General features: G+C 35.3%; 1 protein-coding gene and 1 pseudogene across 1 annotated transcript; both read right to left on the bottom strand.

Moving 5' to 3' along the window:
• Window positions 1-2,298: 2,298 nt before the first annotated feature.
• On the bottom strand, window positions 2,299-5,349 carry LOC149214216 (uncharacterized). Its single transcript, XM_089389328.1, has 3 exons — window positions 3,889-5,349; window positions 2,871-3,753; window positions 2,299-2,687 (listed from the first exon to the last, which is right to left on the bottom strand). The coding sequence occupies exons 1-3, from the start codon at window positions 5,347-5,349 to the stop codon at window positions 2,299-2,301; spliced, it is 2,733 nt and encodes a 910-aa protein (XP_089245454.1).
• A 14,546-nt stretch (window positions 5,350-19,895) lies between these two features.
• On the bottom strand, window positions 19,896-21,182 carry LOC149214215 (phospholipase A1-Igamma2, chloroplastic pseudogene; annotated as a pseudogene).
• Window positions 21,183-22,185: the final 1,003 nt, after the last annotated feature.

The following is a 22,185-nucleotide window of genomic DNA, read 5'->3' as shown; positions in this document are numbered from 1 at the left end:
GCCTCCCAGACCTGCTTGTCCCGGGTTACCCTTTGAGGCCCCATCGAAGTTTAATTTAATCCTTCGATCCCCGGGAAGTCTGAAATGGTTGGGGCTCTGCATGCCAGTTTTGATCCTCCTCTCTGTATTGGGGTAGACCATCTTAAATTCCATATTCAGTTTTGAGACTATTCTCTGCTCCTCCGGGTTCAACTTCCAATCTTCTTCATCCCAAACTTCGGACAAAACCGTTTCTTTAATTGACCTGCATATTTCATCCCAAATTCTCGATTCTTGACAACTTTTATCCCTAAAGACTCTCCGATTTCGCTCTTTCCAAATCGCCCAGATTACGAAACCTACCGCCAAGTTCCATATCCTTCTTACGACTTTGCTTTGGAAATTCCCCTTTCCCCATTGAAGCAGAGTATTCCTGATGTTGTCTGGATCCCTCTTTGTCATACCAAAGAGCAGCCTAATTTCTTCCCACAAGCTCTGAGCATATAAACATTTGTTCAATAAGTGCTCCTGAGTTTCTATTTCCTTGCTGCAGAGATTACATCTAGATGGACCATTCATTCCGCTTTTCTGAATATTGTCCCAGGTCAGGATCCTTCCTCTGCTCACCAACCATGCGAAAAATGTTACTTTTGGCCACCATTTTCCTTCCGAGATCTTTTTCCATTCCATTGGTTCCTCCTCTCTTTCCTCTTTTGTTGCCCAGTAGTATGCTTCTTTTACTGTGAACATGCCCTTCATTGCTTTACCCCATCTAAGGATATCCTTGCCTTCTCTGACTTTGATTTTCCTCGATTCTATTTCTTTGGTAAACACTTGCCCAGCCTCCTGGCTTATATTGTCATCCCATTCCTCCGGTCTTTTCCAGACTCTCCATATGTCATTTAATTCTTCTCTTTTCCAATAGTCCCTCACATATTCCATTCCTGCTCTTTGCGCTTTTTCTTGGACTTCATGAAGAGTTTGGATCCTATCCAGATTGTCACGCTGTTGCCATCCTTCCTCCCAAAATCTTGCTGAGCTTCCCTCACGGATTTCCCAGAAGGCAAGGTTCCTAACTATATCCCTATTTCTACTTGCTAAATCCCAAATTTGTGATCCTCTTGGAGTTTCCTCTATTCTTAAACGCCCTTCAGTTGTATCAGGCATGTCATATTTTTGATTCCATATTTTTTTCCACACATCGGTTCCCCCCTGGACCCATCTCCACCATAGTTTTGCCCCGAGAACCTTATTTACAATTTCTGGATCTCTCACTCCCAAGCCTCCTTCCTCTTTCCTCTTGATTACATTCTCCCATGAGACCAGAGTCCACTTCTTCTGTTGCTTGGGACCCCCCCATAGAAATTTTCCCATTATCTCTCTCATTTTGGAAAAAACTCCTTTGGGAGCGCCCATAATAGACAGGGGGTATATGGGGATAGATAATAAGACCGATTTTAATAGGACAATTCTGCTTGCAATGTTCATCGATCTGAAAGACCAACTAGCTAATCTTTTCCTGATTTTTTCCAACAAGCTCTGCCAATTCTTTATCCGGTTAGGGTTTATATCCAGTTGGATACCCAAATACTTAGTGGGTAACTCTCCCTGTCTAAAACCTAGAATTCTGGTTAAATGGGCTTTGATAGACTCAGGCGAATTAAATATGAAAGTACAAGATTTATCTTTGTTAATCTCCATACCTGATGCGCTCATGAAGACTTCTAAGACCTTCTTGAAATTTCTCACCTCCTTGAGCGACGCTTCTCCAAATAGCATCACATCATCAAAAAACTGTTGATGTGTGATGATCAGATTATTCCCCCACAGCCTGATTCCTCTGATTCTCCTTTCGCTTACTTCCTTTTTGAGTTTTCTACTTAATCCTTCCACAGCCAAGATGAATAAGAATGGGGAAATTGGGTCCCCCTGCCTAATTCCCCTGGTGGCATTAAACGTATCTGTAGGAATACCATTGACCAAAATTGAGAAATTCGGAGTAGAGATCATGCTGACTATCCATTCAATCCACCTGCTCTCAAAACCAAAAGCTCCCAAAACCGCTCTGAGATAGTCCCAGTTCAATCGATCATAGGCCTTGGATAAATCCAACTTCATTAGCATCCCTTTCTGTTTTTTCACCTTTAGGGAGTGTATCACCTCCTGAGATACCACTATACCATCCAAGATTTGCCGACCCTCCACAAAGCCAGTCTGCTCAGGCACAATTAAGTTGGGTAGGAGAGGTTTCAACCTTTTCGCAATCAGAGTGGATATAATCTTGTAGATGACATTACACAGGGCTATGGGTCTAAAGCCCTATGGCTCCTCCGAGGTATTACTTTTAGGAATCAGGGTCAGAAAGGTCGAGTTAATTCCAGGCCATAGTCGCTGTTTCATTCGTGATTCTTCCACAGCCTCCAATATATCCTTTCCTATAAAATGCCAGCTAGCCTGGAAGAATTCCACTGTATACCCATCCGGACCTGGAGCCTTGTTCCTGCTCATATTCATCACTACTTCTTTTAACTCCTCCATGGTTACTGCCCGCATTGATGCTTTGTTTTGCTCCTCTGTTACTAATCTTGGTATCTCCCTGCAAATATTATTTATTGCTTCTCCTCTATCCCCTTGATTTTTTGTCAGGATCCCTTTATAGTAATCAACTAGAGTCTTTTCTATATCCTCCTGTTCTATTACTCTTTCTCCTTCAGCATTTTTAATAGAAAAGATTCTATTTCTCTGTCTGTTTTGGATCATAGCTTGATGGAAGAATTTTGTATTCCTTTCTCCTTCCCTTAACCATTTTATCCTTGATTTTTGTCTCCACAGAATCTCCTCTTGTTTCCTTCTCTCTTCCAACTGGCTTATTATTCTTCCTTCCTCCATACTCTTCTCTTCGTCCCTTCCTTCCAGGATTATTTTTTGCTGGATTTCCTCCATTTCTCCTTCTAATTTCTGCTTTGCTTCCATAATGTTCCCAAATTCTTTCCTATTCCATTCTTTTATTCTCTTTTTAATTTCCTTGAGCTTCAATTGTATAGTATGCATTTTCCCCTTACCCCTGATAGTGCTCTGATTCCACCAATCCTCCAATTTCTTTATGAATTGGGGGTCTCTAAGCCAGAAAGATTCGAACCTGAAGGGCTTCTTCCCCTTAACCTTCTTGATATCGATATCTAATCTTATGGGCCAGTGATCAGAACCAAGGCTAGGAAGGATTTTAGCTTCAATAAACACATCGCGATTCAAAATTTGCTCTGAAAGCAGGAATCTATCCAGTCTAGAAGCGATTTGATTCTGTCCTCCTCTTCGATTATTCCAGGTATGGACCCCATTAGTTGTATGGATATCTACTAACCTCAGGTCCCTAATCATGTCGTTGAACTCCTCCATGTTCTGGTCCTCCCTCCTTATTCCCCCTCTCTTTTCTCCTAGATCCCTTATCATATTGAAGTCCCCTCCTATTATCCAAGGAGTATTCGGGATTAAGCTTCTCATGGTGTGGATATTCTTCAAGAAATCTTTCCGTTCTCTATAATTATGGGGCCCATATACTCCTGTGATAAGGATTCTTTCCCCCATCCCCACTAATCTAAAAAGGCCTGAAAGGATTCTAGGCAGACTAAACCAATTTTCAAAAATTACCTCCTCCGGGTTCCACAAGATAGCCAAACCCCCTGCTGTTGCTACTGCATCCAGGGCCATAACCTCGTATCCTAATTTCAGTTTCTTTACAATTTCTGCCAGCTGCTGCCATTCCATTTTCGTTTCCTGAATTACCATAATGCTTGGCTTATCTTTCTTCACTCTTTCTTTCAAATATCTCTGTTTCCCTTTACTATTTAGTCCCCTAATATTCCAGCTTGTAACAATCATTTAAAACTTTTTAGAAGTTTGTTGAAATACCTCTGACAGAGGTATCACCCTTCCTGAATTTACTAGAATCTCTCCCACTGCTTGGATTGATTCATTTATCGTTCTTCTCCCTTTTTTCCTTCCACCCTTACCATGGCCGTCCCCTTCTAGGCTTTGGGATTCCTGGTTTCCTGCTTGATCTGGCCTGTTTTCTGTAAATCCTCCCTTCTTCTCCTTATATCTTTGAAAGGTTTCTTTATACAACTGTTTCTCTTTTTCCGGGATGAATCTTTCGTCCAATTTTTTCCATTCATTGAGTAATTTCTTCATTATCTTCTCTTCCTCTGTACCCACTTCTTTTATATTCTCCGGACCTGTCATTGATTGTTCTGCTATATTCTCTTGTCTTCCTCCCGCTTCCCCTTCAGTTTCTCTGCTTGGGCTCATGCTTTTTCTTTTTCCATCCTTTATGATTTCCATTGGAGTTGTCTCATTAACCTCTTTTTCCTGTTTTTCTCCCTCGTTCTCCTCTTCTTCCTCTTGAAGGATTTTGAACTTGTTTTGACTTTCGATTGATGAGTTTGTTTCCTTGGATTGAGGTTTTGATGTTCCCGGATTTGGCTTCCTTCTCCTCTGTACCTCCCTGAATTCATTTTCTTCCCCTCCAGATCCTTCTCCTTTCCTTATTTCCTCCCTGTTGTCCTTCTCTGCCTCCACTGTTCGATTTTGTGGACATTCCCTTGCTAGATGTCCATATACGTGGCATCTCCTACACCTGAACGGTATATGTTCGTAATCTATGGGCTGCTGCCATATTTCATCCTGATATTCAAGCTCAATGGATTCCGGTAAAGGGTCTGCTATGTTCATGTATACACAGATCCTTGCATAAGAAGTATATTTTCCTCTTTTCGTCGATTCTGCCACCTTTACAAAAGTACCAATCGAATTTCCAATTCCTTCCAATATTTCAGGATCCCAAAATTCATCCGGTAGCCCAAATAATCTGACCCATATCGGGGCTGCCATTATTTTCTCCTCATCAGGGTTGTATCTATCTTCCCAATATCGTATGAACAAACCCGCATTGTTCATGAAGTGTGGTCCCTCCTCAAAAACCCTTTCCTTATCCTCTAGGTTTGCGAAGATGACTGTAAAGAATCCCTTGGCCCCCAGTTTGAGATCTATATGCCCTCTTGGTCTCCATCTCTGCTGAATCCATCTCGTGAGGTCCTTTTCAGATGGCCAGTATCCTATAAACTTGCAGATTAAAGCGTGATCTCTCATGTAGCAGCGGTAATTCTCCAATTTATTATTTGGAATCACATACCGTGGCTTTTTCTGTGCCCTAGGAAGGCACCTGTTTATCATCCTTGCTTGCCATTTGTTTCCCAAGACTGGTGTTTCCCTGCTTATTTCCCGCACCCTCCCTTGCCCATCTTCATTCCCTGTATTTCCTAACATTGCATTTCTGTAGGAGGGGATCTCTCCCCTCCCCTGCCTTTCTCCCATTACTTCTCTCAGTCCTTCCCCACCCTCTATTCTTCTTCAATCTTTTCTTAAAGCTTCGAATTTACCCAGCCGTAACCTCTACTGTTGCCTGCTCTCCTTAATCCGCTTCGGTCTGCTCTTTCTCTGCTGCGTTCCTGCGTCTCTGAAACCCTACCGTCTACCCACGGTCGAATCCGTTCCCACTCCTGAAACCCTCATCTCCGCCTGAAATCCCGACTATTAAATTCCAGAATTCAAATCTTACTTTAAAACATAATTATAAGTTATTATAAATTTCAATTATATATATGTCTCCGCAATATAATATATATTAACCATAAAACATTTTATTTTATGCCAATTATAAATTTAGGGAAAATAATATAAAATAATCACCGAGAAACACAAATCTTTTCTTAAGAAATTTTGTTGTAATCCTTTTAAAAGTTCAATTATGTTGCTGGTTAAGTGTTCGAATACCGTCACAATAATTATTTGTTCATTCGAATAAACCATCATGAAATAATTGGAATTCTTGAAAACAAGTAACCATCTTGTAACTTTGAAAACAAGTTAAGTTAAAAATCCGAACAAAATAAATTTTTTTCTAAGATGCCCATAGGCCTTAAGGGTTGAAACTTGCTCTGATACCATATGTAACAACCCAAAGTAAATATAAAATTAATTTCCTTGTTAAAATCAGAATCAACAAATAAGTACATATCTATATTACCTGTGATTGATGTCTGCCAGATGACAACAAGGTTTTGGGGACAACTCTCCACCCAACCGTAGGCTCAATTGTGCAAGGATTTGCTACAACTGGACATCCCCGAGCCCTCAATCAATGTAATACTGCTAGTGATTCCTAAATCTTAGAACACTATTCTCCCAAGAGAATGAAAGATAGGAACTCGGAAAGATGGAAAGCCGAGAATGCCTCTCATCTTCCTCACCATCTATTAAATAGAACAAACATTGGATGGGAACCACATGCACACACTCCATGTGTCTACATGCGACTTTGATTTTTAGCTTTCTTGTTTTATTTCTTTACTTTTCTTTTGATTTTTAGCTTTCTTGTTTTATTTTCTTCTTTTTCATAGCTTTACTGATTTTTTTATTGTTTTCTTTGTTTTATTTCTTTTTATTCTTATTTAGAGATTTAGTATAGTTATTACTATTTTTATTTATTTTGTATTTTGTATTATTTATTATTTATTATTTATTATTAAGGGGAGGGATATTACAGATTGATCAAGGTCTTGTCAGAACTTGCACTCTTTGCTCTGTGTGGAGGAAACACAAAAGACGTACCAAAAAACAAAGGATCTCACAACAATCCTCTCTATGATCTCCAACAATTTTTTATAGTCAAAATCCACCAATCGATCTCGAGTTTCAAAGATTTTGATCTACGAGCTCACCACAAATCACCACACTTTCCGATTCGCAAAAGCATGAATAGGCACCATTGCTTCCCTAACGTAGATCCACATCACACTATTGTTTCAGCGATGATGTGTTTCAGCACTCTCCACGAATGGCGATGGCACGAGGGTAGGCGACTGTTACAGCCAAAGCGATCACCACAATCTACACAAACCCTAATATAAGCTAAAGATCCAACATCCAACTCACCACTACACCAATATGCCAATGATCCACCATGATCTTCCAACTCACCACGACCAGCGCGAGATTAGGGTATCGTGTCTACGCTTTTGAACCGCAATGGATGTGATTCATGTAAGGAAACCCCGATAAGCATGGGATTAAGGGGAAAGTGTTGCACTATTCCCTTTGTTGACTAGTACATAAATGTTGGAATAAAAATTTGCTGAGATGGATCTGCAGAGGAAAAAAATAATGAATTTTGCAACAGTTCCTTCGCCACTGAGGCTCTCTTGAGAGTGCCTCTCTCCTGCCACTAAGGATCTTAGTTATTTAGCCACCAAGGCTCTTAACTCCGCTCTCAATTCAGCCACAAAGGCTCCACACTCCCACTAAGGCTCTCTAGCCACCAAGGCTCTCAACTCTCCACAAAAGCACTCAATTTAGCCACCTTGGCTCACTAGCTCTGATACCATATTAAAAATCGAAGATGAATCTTATACACTGAAACTAGCAGCTCACAAGTGAGCAAGCTGCACTTGGATTCTACCCAAGTAGAACCGTTATATTCAATTAATTATAAAATCACAAATATATAAGTTTACATAACTTTAGGGAGATTAGAACTCTCTCCTATAAAATAGGAACTAATCTTAATCTAGGACACACACACAACTGTGAAACAAGCTCTCTCCAATAATACATATTCTCCATTATTTTCTACTTCCTCTAAGGCGATGGATCATTTCAAAACACAATGTGGCTCGATGTACAATCATTCAATTCAATGTATGGTCTTCATGAGGAGCAAACTCTTCAACTTTAACAACTTTAAACGCTAAAGCTGATAGCTCTTAAACTATCCCGTTGATGCTAATAATTTTTTATGAAGCACTGGAGGTGCTACAAGCTACGCACTAGCTATTAGAGGAGATTGGCCACCAATTTTAAAAGGTTTTTAACCCATTATAGGCCATATTTCAAATGCTATGAGGATGTAAGCTACTTAGTTCCTTAAAGGATATAAAATGAACATATCTCTCTTCACGAATCTCTAGAATTTATAATTAGACTAATTAGACTAGAGAAATCTTCCATCTGTTGGCTATTGTAGTTTATACAACTAACATTGCTATGTTGATGATATAACTCACAAAGTTAAGAGAATTAGGTATGGTATTGTGAATTCAGGGTAAAAGGAGAGAACTATTTGAGATATCATACTAATTATGTGAAGATGCCTCAATAAACATATATATCATTAAACTATCAGTCATATCTTTATCCTTCTTAATTCTTATATTTTAATATGTTCTTTCCATGGTTGATGTGTTTTATACAAGCTAAGCCAGTGAGCTTTGTTATGTGGATTATATTTTTTCTACATTCGTTTGATTATGGGGAAAATGAGATTCATCTTTCCAATCTATATTTAGGCGCAATCCTATGAATTCAAGTAGCCATAAGAATGATGTCACTTTTGGTGGAACTTATGAGTATTAGCACCAGGTTGTGGATAGAACTACAATTTCTAATGGTTCTATACTATTTACTAGTTGAGATGACGCTTAACCTATTAGTTTTTTGGTTAGAAATGTTTTCAATTAAATTTCCCTGATATTAAATTTCTTAGTGTTTTTCTGTGCTAACAGTGAATACATCTACTAGGTTCATTTTTTTGTTTAAATTTTTTTTGTATATAGCAATTTACTTTTGGGTTTTCCTTGTGTTTATAATTACTGGGAGTTTCATGATTGTAATTACAGTAAAGCTATTCAATGTTATATTATATTTCATAGATGAAAGAAATAGAACAAACTAAGAACTTAGTAAATCACAGCTACAACTGCTGAATTACACAAACAAGTAATAAAGCTGAGAGTGGATCATGTTTCCCTCTTGCTGATCCTTCTATTTATAGAAAAAATTAAGTCGGTTACTTCATTTAAACAAATAATTTTCTAGGCAGTGCTTCCCCTTCACATTTGAATCGTTGTTGCACTTTCAAATCCGACGAGCTGAGGTGGTGTGATCAGGTGGCAATGATTTTTTGGAGTTTGAAGCATAATGGTGGTGTGCAGTGACAGAGGAAGACAGTGTGAAATAATTATTCTTACATTCTCCCCCTTAATTATTTCACAAAAAGATAAAAGAACAAAACTTTTCTATTACATCAAAATGTCGTTACGTCATACATACCCCTATGTTTTTCTTGTGAGGTTCAAACAATTCTTTTCCCAAGGGTTTCGTAAATATGTCTACAAACTAGTCTTCTTATCTGCAAAACTCCATATATATTTCATTATTTCTTACTAATTCTCGAATGAAATGATACCTCGTATCATTATGTTTACTCTTCTTATGGAAAACATGATTTATTGATAATGCAATAGCATATTTTTTGTCATAGAAAATCTAAGTCGTTCTTTCCATTCATGCAACAAATATTTCAAAATTCTTCTCATCCACAGAGTTTTACATGTTGTTGTTGTGGCTGCAACATACTCTGCTTCAGCTGATGATAGAGTCACAATGGATTGCTTCACTTAGGCCCATGAAACTGCACCTGAACCAAAACTGAATACATACCCAGATGTGCTCTTTCTATCATCAATATTTCCTACAAAATCATTATATGTATATCGAGTCAGTTTAAAATCTAAATATATGTATACAAGATACCATAATTTCTTGTTCTAGCAACATATCTTAAAATCTTTTTTATAACTAGCTAATGGGTACTCTTCAAAGACTCCATGAATCTCCAAATTAAACTTACAACAAACGTTATATTGGGCCTTGTTGCAGTCAAATAGATAAGACTTCCAACCAATTGTTTAAAAAAGGTTGGATAAATATTTGAACCTTGATCATCCTTACTGATTTTTGTACCAATTTCAATTGGGGTTACAATTGGCTGACATTTTTCCATCCTAAACCTTTTCAATATATCATTTGTATACATTTATTGACAAATGAAAATACCATCTTCAGATTGATTTACTTCAATACCAAGAAAATATTTCATTAGGCCTAAATCAGTCATATCAAATTATGTTTTCATGCTTGTCTTAAAATCATCTATTGAGAGATCTCTAGTGAAAACAAAATCATCAACATATAGACACAGAATCAAAATTTTACCTTCCTCATTTACTTTTTAATACAAAGATGGCTCACTTGGACTCCTAATATTCATCAATTCTACTATACCATACTCGCGGTTCTTGTTTCAATCCATATAATGATTTATTTAATTTGTAAACTTTATCTTCTCGATAATCAATTTCATATCCATGAGGTTGTTTCACATAAACCTTCTTCCAAAAAACCATTTAAAAATGCATACTTAACATCCATCTGATATATTTTCCATTTATTTTGTGCAATAATAGCTACTACCTTTCTTATTTTGTGAAGTCTAGCTACAAGTGCAAATGTTTCATTATAACCAATACCAGGTTGTTGACTGAACCGCCAAGCTACATGTATTGCTTTATGTTTTTCAATTTCCCCTTTAGCATTCAATTTAGTTTTATAAATCGATTTAACACCTTTAGTATTTTTACCTTTATTAAAATCTAAAAGTTCCCAAATATTATTCCTTTTTATAGCATCAATTTATTCAACCATGGTTTTTATCCAAACTTTTTCTTTCACAACTTCATTAAAATTTACTGTATCATATCTAAGTAATGCAAAATTTGAAACTTGATCTATTTCATCATTAACTCATACAATTCCTCTAGACTTCCAGTATTATGACCTTGGATTCTATTCTTTAATGTAGCTATTGAAGGATTAGATTCATTACTCACCTAAGATGTTGTTGTTTGTTGTCCACCATAAACTCATGGTTCGTCACGTTCTTGATTTCTTGATGTTCTGAGTTCTAATTGACTAACTCTTGGTGATTGACTTGTTGAAGTGCTTGCAATAGGTGCATATTGAATCGATTGTCCACCTTGTACTTCTGTCTCATATTCATTATCATCTCCATTAGATAATACGACTCCCTCTACAACATATTTATCTATGCTTCCATCCCAAGCTTCTTCTTCCTTGAATTCAACATCTCTATTGATAATATATTTCTTGGTGATGGGATTATAGAGTCTATATGCTTTAGATTCCTTACTGTATCCAACAAAGATACATGATTTCTCACTTCTATCATATAACTTCTTTCTCAATTCTTTAGGAACATGTGCATAAGCAACGCATCCAAAAATTCTTAAATGAGATATATGACAACTCTTACCATTTGTGGCTTCCTTGGGAACTCGGTCCTTTACGCTCTTATTCAGACTTTTGTTAAGAATATAAACAACACAAGCTATTGCTTCTCCCCAGCGTTCATTTGGTAGATGGTTTTCCTTCAACATACCTTGAGCCATATTCATAATAGTTCGATTTTCCCTTTCAACTATTCCATTTTTTTGTGGAGTATAACATGCAGTAAACTGCCTCTTGATTCCATGCAATTGACAAAACTCAATGAAATATGTTAATGTATATTCACCGCCTCTATCTGATCTCAAAATTTTATTATGCTTTCCACTTTCCTTTTTAACCATAGCTTCAAATCTTTTAAATACATAAAATGCTTCAGATTTATGTTTCAGAAGATAAACCCATGTTTCTCGATTGTAGTCTTCAATAAAAGTTAAAAATTAAACATTGGTTATTGAATACTAGGTAACCCTTTCACCATTTTTTTGTTCTGCAACAAATCTAGACCACCAAAATATAAATGACCATATCTTAAATTCCATAACAATGATTCGTTGAAATTATTAGTTTTATAAGCATTCAAGGAGGGAGATAATTCATTTCTCATTATAAGAAGAAACATCCTATTCTTTGTCATTTCTACTCTTTCTATCAGTGACTTGATTGGATATTTGTCAATGATAGTACAAACATTATTCTTGAATAACACTCTATACCTTTTCTCTATGAGTTGTCCAACGCTCAACAAATTGGATTTTAAGCTAGGTACATAATACACATCATCAATTTTTCTTCTATAACCATCTCTAATTTAAACAACAATCACTCCTTTACCTTTAATGCATACCTTAATATCATTACTCGACATGACTTCAGACTGAATACCAGTGTCTATATTGGAAAACGAATATTTGTTTCTAGTCATCTGATTGTTGCAGCCGCTATCTAAAAACCAAATATCATTTAAATATTCTGGAGTCATGTTACAAGTCATAAACACTTGCTTCTGATTATCGTCAAATTCTTTTGAGATGTGTGCAGTTTCTTACCAACATCTATTTTACTCTTCAATAAGTTAGTATCAAAATGGGCATATCTTTTGCAATAATAACATTGAACTTAAGACATATCATACCTTTGATTTCCTCGATGCCACGTTATACTATTACTCCCCCTTAAATTAGAAAGACATTGATGAGATTTCTTTTCATGATCATAATTATCTCGCGGATGCCTTTGATCAACTAGTCTGCCTCCTCTTCCTCTATTACTCAATCTTCCTCTGCATTTTCCTCTATTAAATTGTAGTTTAATTTTGAAGGCATTCTCCAACGTGCTATCATCATATCTTGACATCCTCGATTCATGTGAAATAAACGAACCAGTCAACTCTTCAATTTGCATTTGACTTGTGTCCTTGAACTCTTCTATGGATACAACAATCACTTCAAATTTATTTCACAAACTTTGAAGGCCCTTCTTGATCACTCTCTTGTTTGAGAGGTGTTTGCCATATTGTCTCAATTGATTAACAACACTCATGAATTGAGTCATAAAATCATCCACGGCTTCATTGTCTTTCATTTTCAGATTCTCAAAATATCTTCTCAAATTCTGCAACTTGACATTCTTTAGTTTTTCTACACCCTCATAACATGTTTCAAGAGTGTCGCATGCCTTCTTTGACGAATCTACATTTGAGATTTTTGAAAGTAACACATCATCTAATCCTTGTTGAATAAGGCCAAGAGGTGTATTTTCCTTCTTTCTGTTCTCTGTCAACAACGTTCATTCAATATTTGTAAGAACCATCTCAGCTACCTCATTGACAGACTTTGGATACCCATGAGTAACAAATCCCCAAAGATCATGATAACCCAACAACGCTCTACCTCAAATAAACCAAGAATCATAACTTTTAACTTTTCATAGTTAAAATAGGAATTGACTAATTAATATAAATATGTGACAAATAATTGAATCTTAAAATAAAATTTAAAAGAACTTTTACACTGTGTTATTTTCAGTTACTTTTAAAAATGATGGAGATGACTTCCAAATACCCTTCCAAATAGTTTAAAACACCCTCTTATGTCTTTAAAACATTTATACTCCCTTAATAAACCTTTTATTTATACAACATATGAATCATTTAAAAAAAAAAAACTTCCCAAGGATAAAGCATGTTTTCAATATGACTTGAAACAATACTCCCTCTCAAAATTACAAAGGGATTTGAGAAAAAAATTACCCACATCACCTTTGCATGTTTGACCTTCAACGAATTGCTCTGGTCCCTTTAGAAACGAGACTTGTCATAGCCACATATTGATTCCTTCTGATCTAATGGATCAAAAAGGTGTCTCGCGAATCTCTTAACGTGACCGAACGCTCACCTGAACTGTTCCACCGAACTGCTCTGTCTTCCAAGTAGATGTTTAGTGAAGGTGAGAAAACAGATAAAAGGAAACTATAAGAGAATGTGAATCTCCAAGTAAAATAATACAACAACACTCTTCAAAGAACGACACCCTTGGAATGGCAGAAATGTCGACCTCACACAGGAACATATTCAATATTTCTCTTAGCGTAAGCTAGGATACCAGATGAAAGAAATAGAGCAGACCAAGAACTCAGTAAATCTCAACTACAGCTGCTGAATTACACAAACAAGAAGGAAATCCGAGAGTGGATGATGCATGCCTCTCGATGATCCTTCTATTTACAGCATAAATTAAGTCGGTTACATCAATTAAACAAATAATTTTCTAGGGAGTGCTGCCTCTTCACATTCTAATCAGTTTTTTCCTTTCAAATCTGACGAGATGAGGCGATGTGATCAGGCGACGGTGACTGTTTGGAATTTGAAGCGTCATGGCGGTGTGCGGCGACACTGTAAAACGACGTGAAATAATTATTCTTACAATAGTTTGGATAGCTACTTAGTCATCTATTTTTATAGATGTCTTTAACATTTCATACTGCTTTAGATTATTAATAAGACTAACCCACTAGATAACCTACATATAAATTAAAATAACACTTTACATAAATAATAAGATCTATAATACGAATTTCTTAAAACCTATAATTAATTCTATTATTAAAAATATATTTTTTCATCTCATTAAAAACAAACACATATATTCACGTAATAAAACATGCAATGTTAGAGTCCTGCTTCTAATCAATTATTAGTATTAATATTAAATATAATCACTTTTATATAACAGCCCAACCTAAAGAAAGTAAGAGTGGTATTACAAGTAAAAAATGATGACACACAAATTTCTCCAATAATATTAAGATACTAACAGCCTCAAGAAAGTAAGAGTGGTAGGACAAGTAAAGAATGAAGGCACAGAGATTTCTCCAATACTATTAAGATACCAACAACCTCTATCTATACTTCTTGGGAATATTAACGGTTTGTTGTACTATTAAGATACTAACATCCTCTCCATATAGTTCCCTTGTTTGGCGTGTATATTGATTTATTCGAAGATAACTTACCCATATTATTTTCAAGTAGGAAGACTCCTATAATCTCTACGATTTAGGGAATTCAGTAATGATTTCTGACCAAGTTTCACATTTCAATATTAGGTTTTAGGTTATATTAATATTATGTTTATTTTTCTTACTATTTTTTAATATTTTTTTAATATTAAATTTAATAATATTGATTTTAAGCTTATATTTAATAGTATAGTGCTTTGGTTTAATTTTAATATTAAAATCAAAGTTAATATTAATAAATTTAAACTTAATATTAATACATCTAATAATTTGATGTTAATATTAAAGTTTAATCATTTTATTAATAATATTAAGAATAGTATTTAAATAATTTATTAAATAATAAAAAAAAATTATGGTTATAATTTTGATTGAAATTTATTCATTTTCTTGAATGTTTTATTTATGTCTACTTACCATGAAAATAGCCATAAGATCTAGATCTAGATCTAATTTTCTGCCTTATTTCTTTGAAGCTGGGTTCTAGATCTAATCTTCTGTGGCTAGATCTAGATCTAATCTTCTGTCTTATTTTTCTGCGGCTGGGTTCTACGGGCAAGTAAAATAAGCCTCCCAGCTTCGCGAAAATAGTTGCTGGCTTAGTTCCGTCCGCTTCTGGAGGGGGCAAGCAAATGCTCATATCGTCAGTGAAGCCTCAGCTCCCACTGTCCAGGTGGTCCAGGCCTCACTCGATGAGGCTTTGAAGTTTTCTAAAAGTGCCATAATCTGTCGGTTCAATGGTTTTTGGCTGCGGCTGACAGCTCTCCACAATTGGATTTCAGAGGTATGGAAGCCTGTCATTTTTGATGAAATTAATATCTACCCTTGTGCTAGGGGTTTCTTTATAGTAGATTTTGAAAATCATGAAAGCAGACAATGTATTCTAGGTTCCACCCCTTGGTTTTGGGAAAACTCAGGCCTATTCATAAAGACATGGAACCCATCATTCGATCCCTCAACAGCAGTCATAATCTCAGCACCAGTTTGGGTGAGATTGCCAATCCTATCCTTGCATCTCTGGAATCTCTCATCGCTAAAAGCCATTGGAAATGCAATTGGGAAATTTTACTGCAGGTGCCCAGAAACAAATGAATATGCCAAAACCACCTATGTGCGCATTTGCATGGAAATGGACTTCAATGTCGAATTCCCAGCTGAAATAAATCTAACAAGTAAAGACTATGTGTGGAACCAGAAACTCGATTATGAAAGTGTCCTCTTTCAATGTCGATCCTGCTTTGAAACAAGCCATCTAGCCAAAAATTGCCCAAAAGCCTCCCAGAAAAATTCTGCTAGAAAAAACCACCACAGATCTACATGGTGGGAAGGAGCACAAAAAGAACACTACACTGTCATCAAAGAAGAATACTCTAGAGAAAACTCTGAATCACAAGAAATCGGGCAAGAAAGAAACAACTCTCAAGACAAGCAGGGAGAAAGCCCTGCCCAACAACAAAAAAGTGAACTCTACAACCCCTCAAGCATCAACAGTTATCAGGATTCGAATGCCCCACAAAATAAATCTACATTTAACAACAAATCAGATCTCCCAGACCAAACTTCTTCTCCGACTATCTTCAAAAGGACGAACACAATAGATCGCGAAGCTAAGACACCAATGTCCAAAGAACCAGAAGAGATGAAGGAGATGCAAGATAAAGGAAGCTGGAAGACCGTAGAGAAAAAAAAAAGCTACAGCACCAATCTTGCCAAGAAAGACAAGGAGCCAAACAATTAAAAAATAAGAAAATTATAGGTCCGATAGACCAATTTGATCTCAGTGGACGTTAACCACTATCATCATCATCATCATCACCATTAAAACCCAATACTAAAACCCTAATATTATACTCAATATTAAAATCTTATATTTTAAACTTAATATTATAAAACCTAATTATTATAATTATATAATAATTAATATTAAATTTCTCTTAGACGTCTAATAACTCTTATACATATAATAATTACTACTCTGCTTGTTGGTAATGCGATTGTGTTTATTACTAATGATGTTTGTTTAACTGGTTTGGTGAACAATTTGTTTTGCTAATTGTGTGGGTTCAAGTATCTCTTGTACATCTAATAATTACTACTGTGCTTGTTGGTAATGCGATTGTGTTGGTTTTATTACTAATGATGTTTATTTAACTGGTTTGGTGAACAATTTGTTTTGCTAATTGTGTGGGTTCAAGTATTTTAAAGCATGTTATATTTGTCCAGCTAGTGGTATCTATGAAATGTTGTATCTTGTGTAGTAGTGGAGACCAAAAGAGCTAAAAAAACATGCAAATAAATTAATCCACTAATCTTCTTTTGATATAATTTAAATTAACTCAAGCATATAAATAAATAATTGTGTCTATATACATTAAGCACTTATAATGCATTTCACATTTTTAAGGTTAAAGAAATTCTTAAAAAATAATTAAATTATAACTTTAATTTAAAATTATTATTATTATTAATTTATATATATATTTTATGATGTAAATTCACTACTATTTTATTATGGAGATTTTTAACTTGTAAATAGACTTTTTTACAATACTATAGTTTATGATTACATTTTTTAAAATAACCAATTTAATAAAATATCATAATTATAATGATTAACAACTACCAAAAATATTTAAGAATATTATATAGAGATTAAATCCTATCATTTATTTAACAATTATGGATAAATATACTAAAATTCTAAAAACCTTCAAAATAAACATATAAATATATGTAATAAATAATAACAATGTTTTTCTTTTCTAAATATAATATCAATAAAAAATAATAAATAATTTATATCCAACTAATCAAGAACGATGATTTCAAGCCGTATTCACAAACAATAAAAGCAACAAGGGGGTCGGTTTTTTTTGTTTAAAGGGCCAGTTTAAACTTTGGCTGTTATCTTGGAGGTCCTATTACCATCGCACTTGCTTGCTCAATTCACTTAATGGTTTAGATAGAAGATCTAGGTTATGTGAGCTTCACGTTGAAATCTCATTTGGTAATCTAACAAGTATGGGATAGCGGGTTTCCCACATCTCACCAATTTTAGTGAATTCAGGAAAGAATAGAGATCGCTTAGAAGCCAGAACGGAGATTCTATGCTCTGGACAACTTCTACCTGCTTTCATCTAAGTCGTGGAATTGTTGGCATGTGCAGAGAACACACCATTTTTTTTTATCTATTAAGGAATTTTGTTACAATGAACTAGAGCGACAAGTATGAAGGGAGATGTTCATGATGCAGTACTAGAACTAAAAAGGAAAAGGAGGGCTCCGTAGATTTTGAGTTCGGATGGTCATTTATAGCACAACAACAAAAATACCAACATAGGATGATGACTTGAGGTTCAGCGAAACCACTTTGATTATAAATGCTAGGGTTGAGGAATAAAGGCATACAACTAAAGAATATGGTTAGTGACCCTTTTATGTATTTGAATATGGTTTAAGAAGTGGTATTATCGGTTGGTTTAACAATTGATAAGCATGGAGAAATTGAGTAACAACATTTCCTTGTTATAGATGTATACAATGTTAGTGAAAATTTAAGGAATAGAGATTTCTCATTTTTTTAAAGTTTATTTACTTTTAGAATATTGTATGTATTTCAAATTCTAGTTATTAATAGGATTTATCCCTATAAAGGGTATATCTTAAAAACATTTTTATTTAGTAGGAAGAATAAAAAAGAGATTATATTTTGAACATGGTGAAATTTTTATAAAAAAATGTTAAAATTAATGGATAAGTTAGTTAATTAGTATGATGGTTATTTTTTTAAGTATAATTGTTGATAATGGAAAGTCCATGGGGTTTTGGATAGACGGTGATTGTGTCATGAGTTAAGACACTCCTTGATGTGAAGTCACCAGTTCAATTTTCCCCATATTCGCCTGATATATTTGACATGTTGAAGATGTAGTCCTGCCAAGCTTATAAAAAAAAAGTATAATTGTTGATGGTAATGATAATAATGATGATGGTTAATATTCTTTGAGTTTACATTTAATTTAGAGGATTATTTAGATGATCACCATAGTTTTAATGGATTAGAAGGTTATGAAGGTTGATATTATGAAAAATATTTTAAGATTGAGGTCTAATATGGGCTTTTGGAAGACATTTAAAGAAAAATTTAGCTTTCATCTTCATCCTTCTTAGTGCTATAAAGATATGGATTTTTCCAATCCATGGTGCTTTGGAAATTGTATAATGCCTACTTTGATTATGAAGCTTTTGAGAATCAATTGTTATCTTAACAATGTCGATAGTCTTACTTATGCTAGTCAAAATAAATAAATATTTTTGGTTTTATAAATCAAGGTTAATCACTTTTTGATAGTATTTTAATCATCTTTCATCCTTTAATTTTTTATCATAATTTCTTCCTAAATTTTGATGTTATAATATTTCTAATATTTTCATTAATTTGTAAATTTTACTTTATTCCTAATTATTTAATTCAGATTTAATAATTAAATATCATCCCTTTAATTATAATAGATTTTTTCACTTTAATAGAAAATGATTTTGGTTAAAATTTAAATATTTTTCTATTAAATTAAATTAATCTCCTTTATTTATTAATAAATATTTTTTCCACTTTACTGGAAAATGATTTTGTTTAAAATTTAGATAATTTTTTATTAAATGAGATTAACATCCTTTATTTATTAATACATATTTAAATACCGAACACACAATATTCATAGTTTTAAATTATAATTGTCGCTACATAATGTAAAACCTAACAATCAATCAATATAATGACATGTAGGTCTAAATACTTCCTAGAGTATATCCCAAACTTATATAACATGTATTACACTACGTTAAAATACATATTGTTTACGGTGCAACCTTACGTTTATCATATAACAAGCATTGATTACTCTGTTCGTGAGTGCATATTGTTTGCCCCACAGCCTTAGCATCCACAGCCGTTTCAATTGATGATGATAAAATAATAGATACTATTATGGTCATCCAACATATTCATGTGCCCTAATAACAATGGACTTTTGATTTGCATTATCTATTTTATGATCACATATGATTGGAATGCATTGGATTGCATGATCAACTAACCACTTTTTCGCTAACAGATCACTGATTGGCTGACAACCTCATTCTATGACAAATACAGCTAACAAAGGCCATATACATCATGGAAACAGCCCGATACAATTTCTTCATGGGGTTTCGGGAATACTAGAGTAGCCATATTCAGCCTTGCAAATTCCATCTTCCTGTTGCTGCTGGAACCAATGAGGACGAATGCCAAGGTTTTCGATCAGTAAGTCGCAGCTCTTATTGACAAGAGCAGGGTCTCTTCCAGAAGATATGAAACGTTTACCCTCTCCTACATAACCGTCGATCAGGTGAAGATACACCTCTAAATTGTGCGCGTTAACAAGATTGCAGGTATGTTTCAGAAAGGGGGAGTTATTGTTGTCCAAAATAACTTCGACCCCCACATGAAAATATGCCCAGGGAAGCCAATTCAACAATTTTCTGAACCATCCCCATGAACTCTCATTCACAATAAGTCCAGGAAATTTGGGAACAATATCGTTCTTATTCACCAAACGAAGCACCTTAACGCCAAGTTCTTCCATTCTTTGGGCGAAGGCTCTATTCCCTACGCGTGGAGAGGCGAATGCAAACACAGTAACAGGTATAGGGCGTGCTGGTGAATGTAAGTTCAGAATTTGTTTAACATCATATGAGCATAAGGTTGCGAGAGCAGCTCCTAAACTGTGCCCAGTTAAAGTAACACTCAAGGCCTCGTCCTTGTATTTATCTAAGAGTCTTGTAACTTCTGAACCAGCAGTTTCTCCTGTAGAATTATAACAATTTAGAAATCCCTTCTCTACTCGGACGCCCTTCTCGTTGAGACCATTAGTAGTTGATAATCGACCAGGAACTAAAAAATCTGTGAGATCTTGTATCCATTCTTGAGATGTTTGGGTTCCTCTCCACGCTATTATAATATCTCTCCGGCCCGCTCTTGGTATTTGTTGAGCATCTGTGCAGACCGCAATAAAGCCAATCCAAATAGATTGCTCTGTCTGCCTCCCCAATATAATATCAGTCTCAGTATACAAATACTTGGTGACTCGATACCCGTAGTAAGCTTGCCAATTACCGGCCACGTTATAATTACTATAAAATATTTCATCAGGGCTGTATTTACACCCACCATAAGAACTCATGCAAACTTTACTATCGAATGCATCATAGCATAACTGTGCGAAATCACCATATCTAAGTATCTCCGCTTTCAAAAGTGGATTGATTGGATTTAATAACCCATTCCACCAGTTTGCTCCTTGGATATCATGCCACATATCGGTAAGTAGTCCGGTGTGATGAATCCCACTCGAATTGATTTTGATTGGTTTTGGTGCCCGGAATTCTTGATGCAGAAGAGTACCATCGAATCTTGAAGTTGTCAAACATGAAGGAATTACCGTCATCCTATACGGGTGCATCATCTGATATAACATTCTAACAATTTCTGAGTTTCAACCACAGTTCTAAGATTTCTGAATTGCAATGTCGTGATCAAGTGAAGGCGAGGGGGGCTAACCAGGGCTCAGCTTCAGCAGTTTTACATACTAGAGAGATTTGCAATCTTATGTGCAAGTGGGTATGTATACACAGATCATGTGGCTATATATAACATAGATTAGATCGTGGTGCTGTGCAGTGTGTGGATATGATAATTTGCAGAAACACGCACGTCTAATTTTGAATTTGGAAAATTTGACATGGTCGCATAAGCATAAGAATTCTCTGTGATTTTCCGATCCTAAATTGACTGCAAATTCCTGGCTTCAACGAAATATTAGGAATTATTCAAACCTAGGGACGTACGATTACATATTTCTCATCCTCGTTGAAGGTTGCCAGAAAAGTTGGCGTGCCATCTCTGTCATGTGACTGGACAAATAGTTTGATGGGATATCATTCGGTTTAGTCCGGCGTGCGCACGTGCGGCGGCCACCTTCACATAGCGGAGAATCCTATTTCCAGCACTATCGCCGCACACCTTCACATAGCGGAGAATCCTATTTCCAGCACTATAGGATCATTAATGCGCTATTACATGTGCGGGAGATAGATGTTTATAACTAGATAATAAAAATAAAAACGGCGTGCGCATGTTATAAAAGTCTATCTCCCGCGCATGTAAGAGCTCATTAATGATCATATAGTGGTGAAAATAGGATTTTCCTTCGCATAGCAGCAGGTTTGACTTTCTCGATCGCATCAATCTAATCGTTGTCAGTTCATCTTATCCACAGTAACACATGCCCATCTTTATCTGAAGCTGTAATTATGTTATTTTCTCAGAGCAGCGAATCTCCTCAAGTTTAACTATTAGGCGCAATGCCTTTTATGGTTGTTTTTTCTACTTTATTTTGCTAAAAATTTAGTACAGATTTTTTTAATTATAAATTTAAGCCATAAATATAA

The sequence above is a fragment of the Pinus tabuliformis genome, chromosome 1_1 (assembly GCF_031772625.1).
Source record: "Pinus tabuliformis cultivar Carrire ecotype Pingquan chromosome 1_1, CPIR1, whole genome shotgun sequence".
Classification (NCBI taxonomy): Eukaryota; Viridiplantae; Streptophyta; class Pinopsida; order Pinales; family Pinaceae; genus Pinus; species Pinus tabuliformis.
This window is presented reverse-complemented; position numbering and strand designations above follow the sequence as displayed.

What these genes read in the sequence shown, in the direction of transcription:
- LOC149214216 (XM_089389328.1), bottom strand. Translation starts at nt 5,349, where the DNA reads ATGGGAGAAAGGCAGGGGAGGGGAGAGATCCCCTCCTACAGAAATGCA. An exon ending in GGGTGATACCTCTGTCAGAG is followed by an intron (nt 3,754 to 3,888) that starts GTATTTCAACAA and finishes ATGGTAATTCAG; the next exon opens with GAAACGAAAATGGAATGGCA. An exon ending in AGGAAGGGACGAAGAGAAGA is followed by an intron (nt 2,688 to 2,870) that starts GTATGGAGGAAG and finishes AAAATGCTGAAG; the next exon opens with GAGAAAGAGTAATAGAACAG.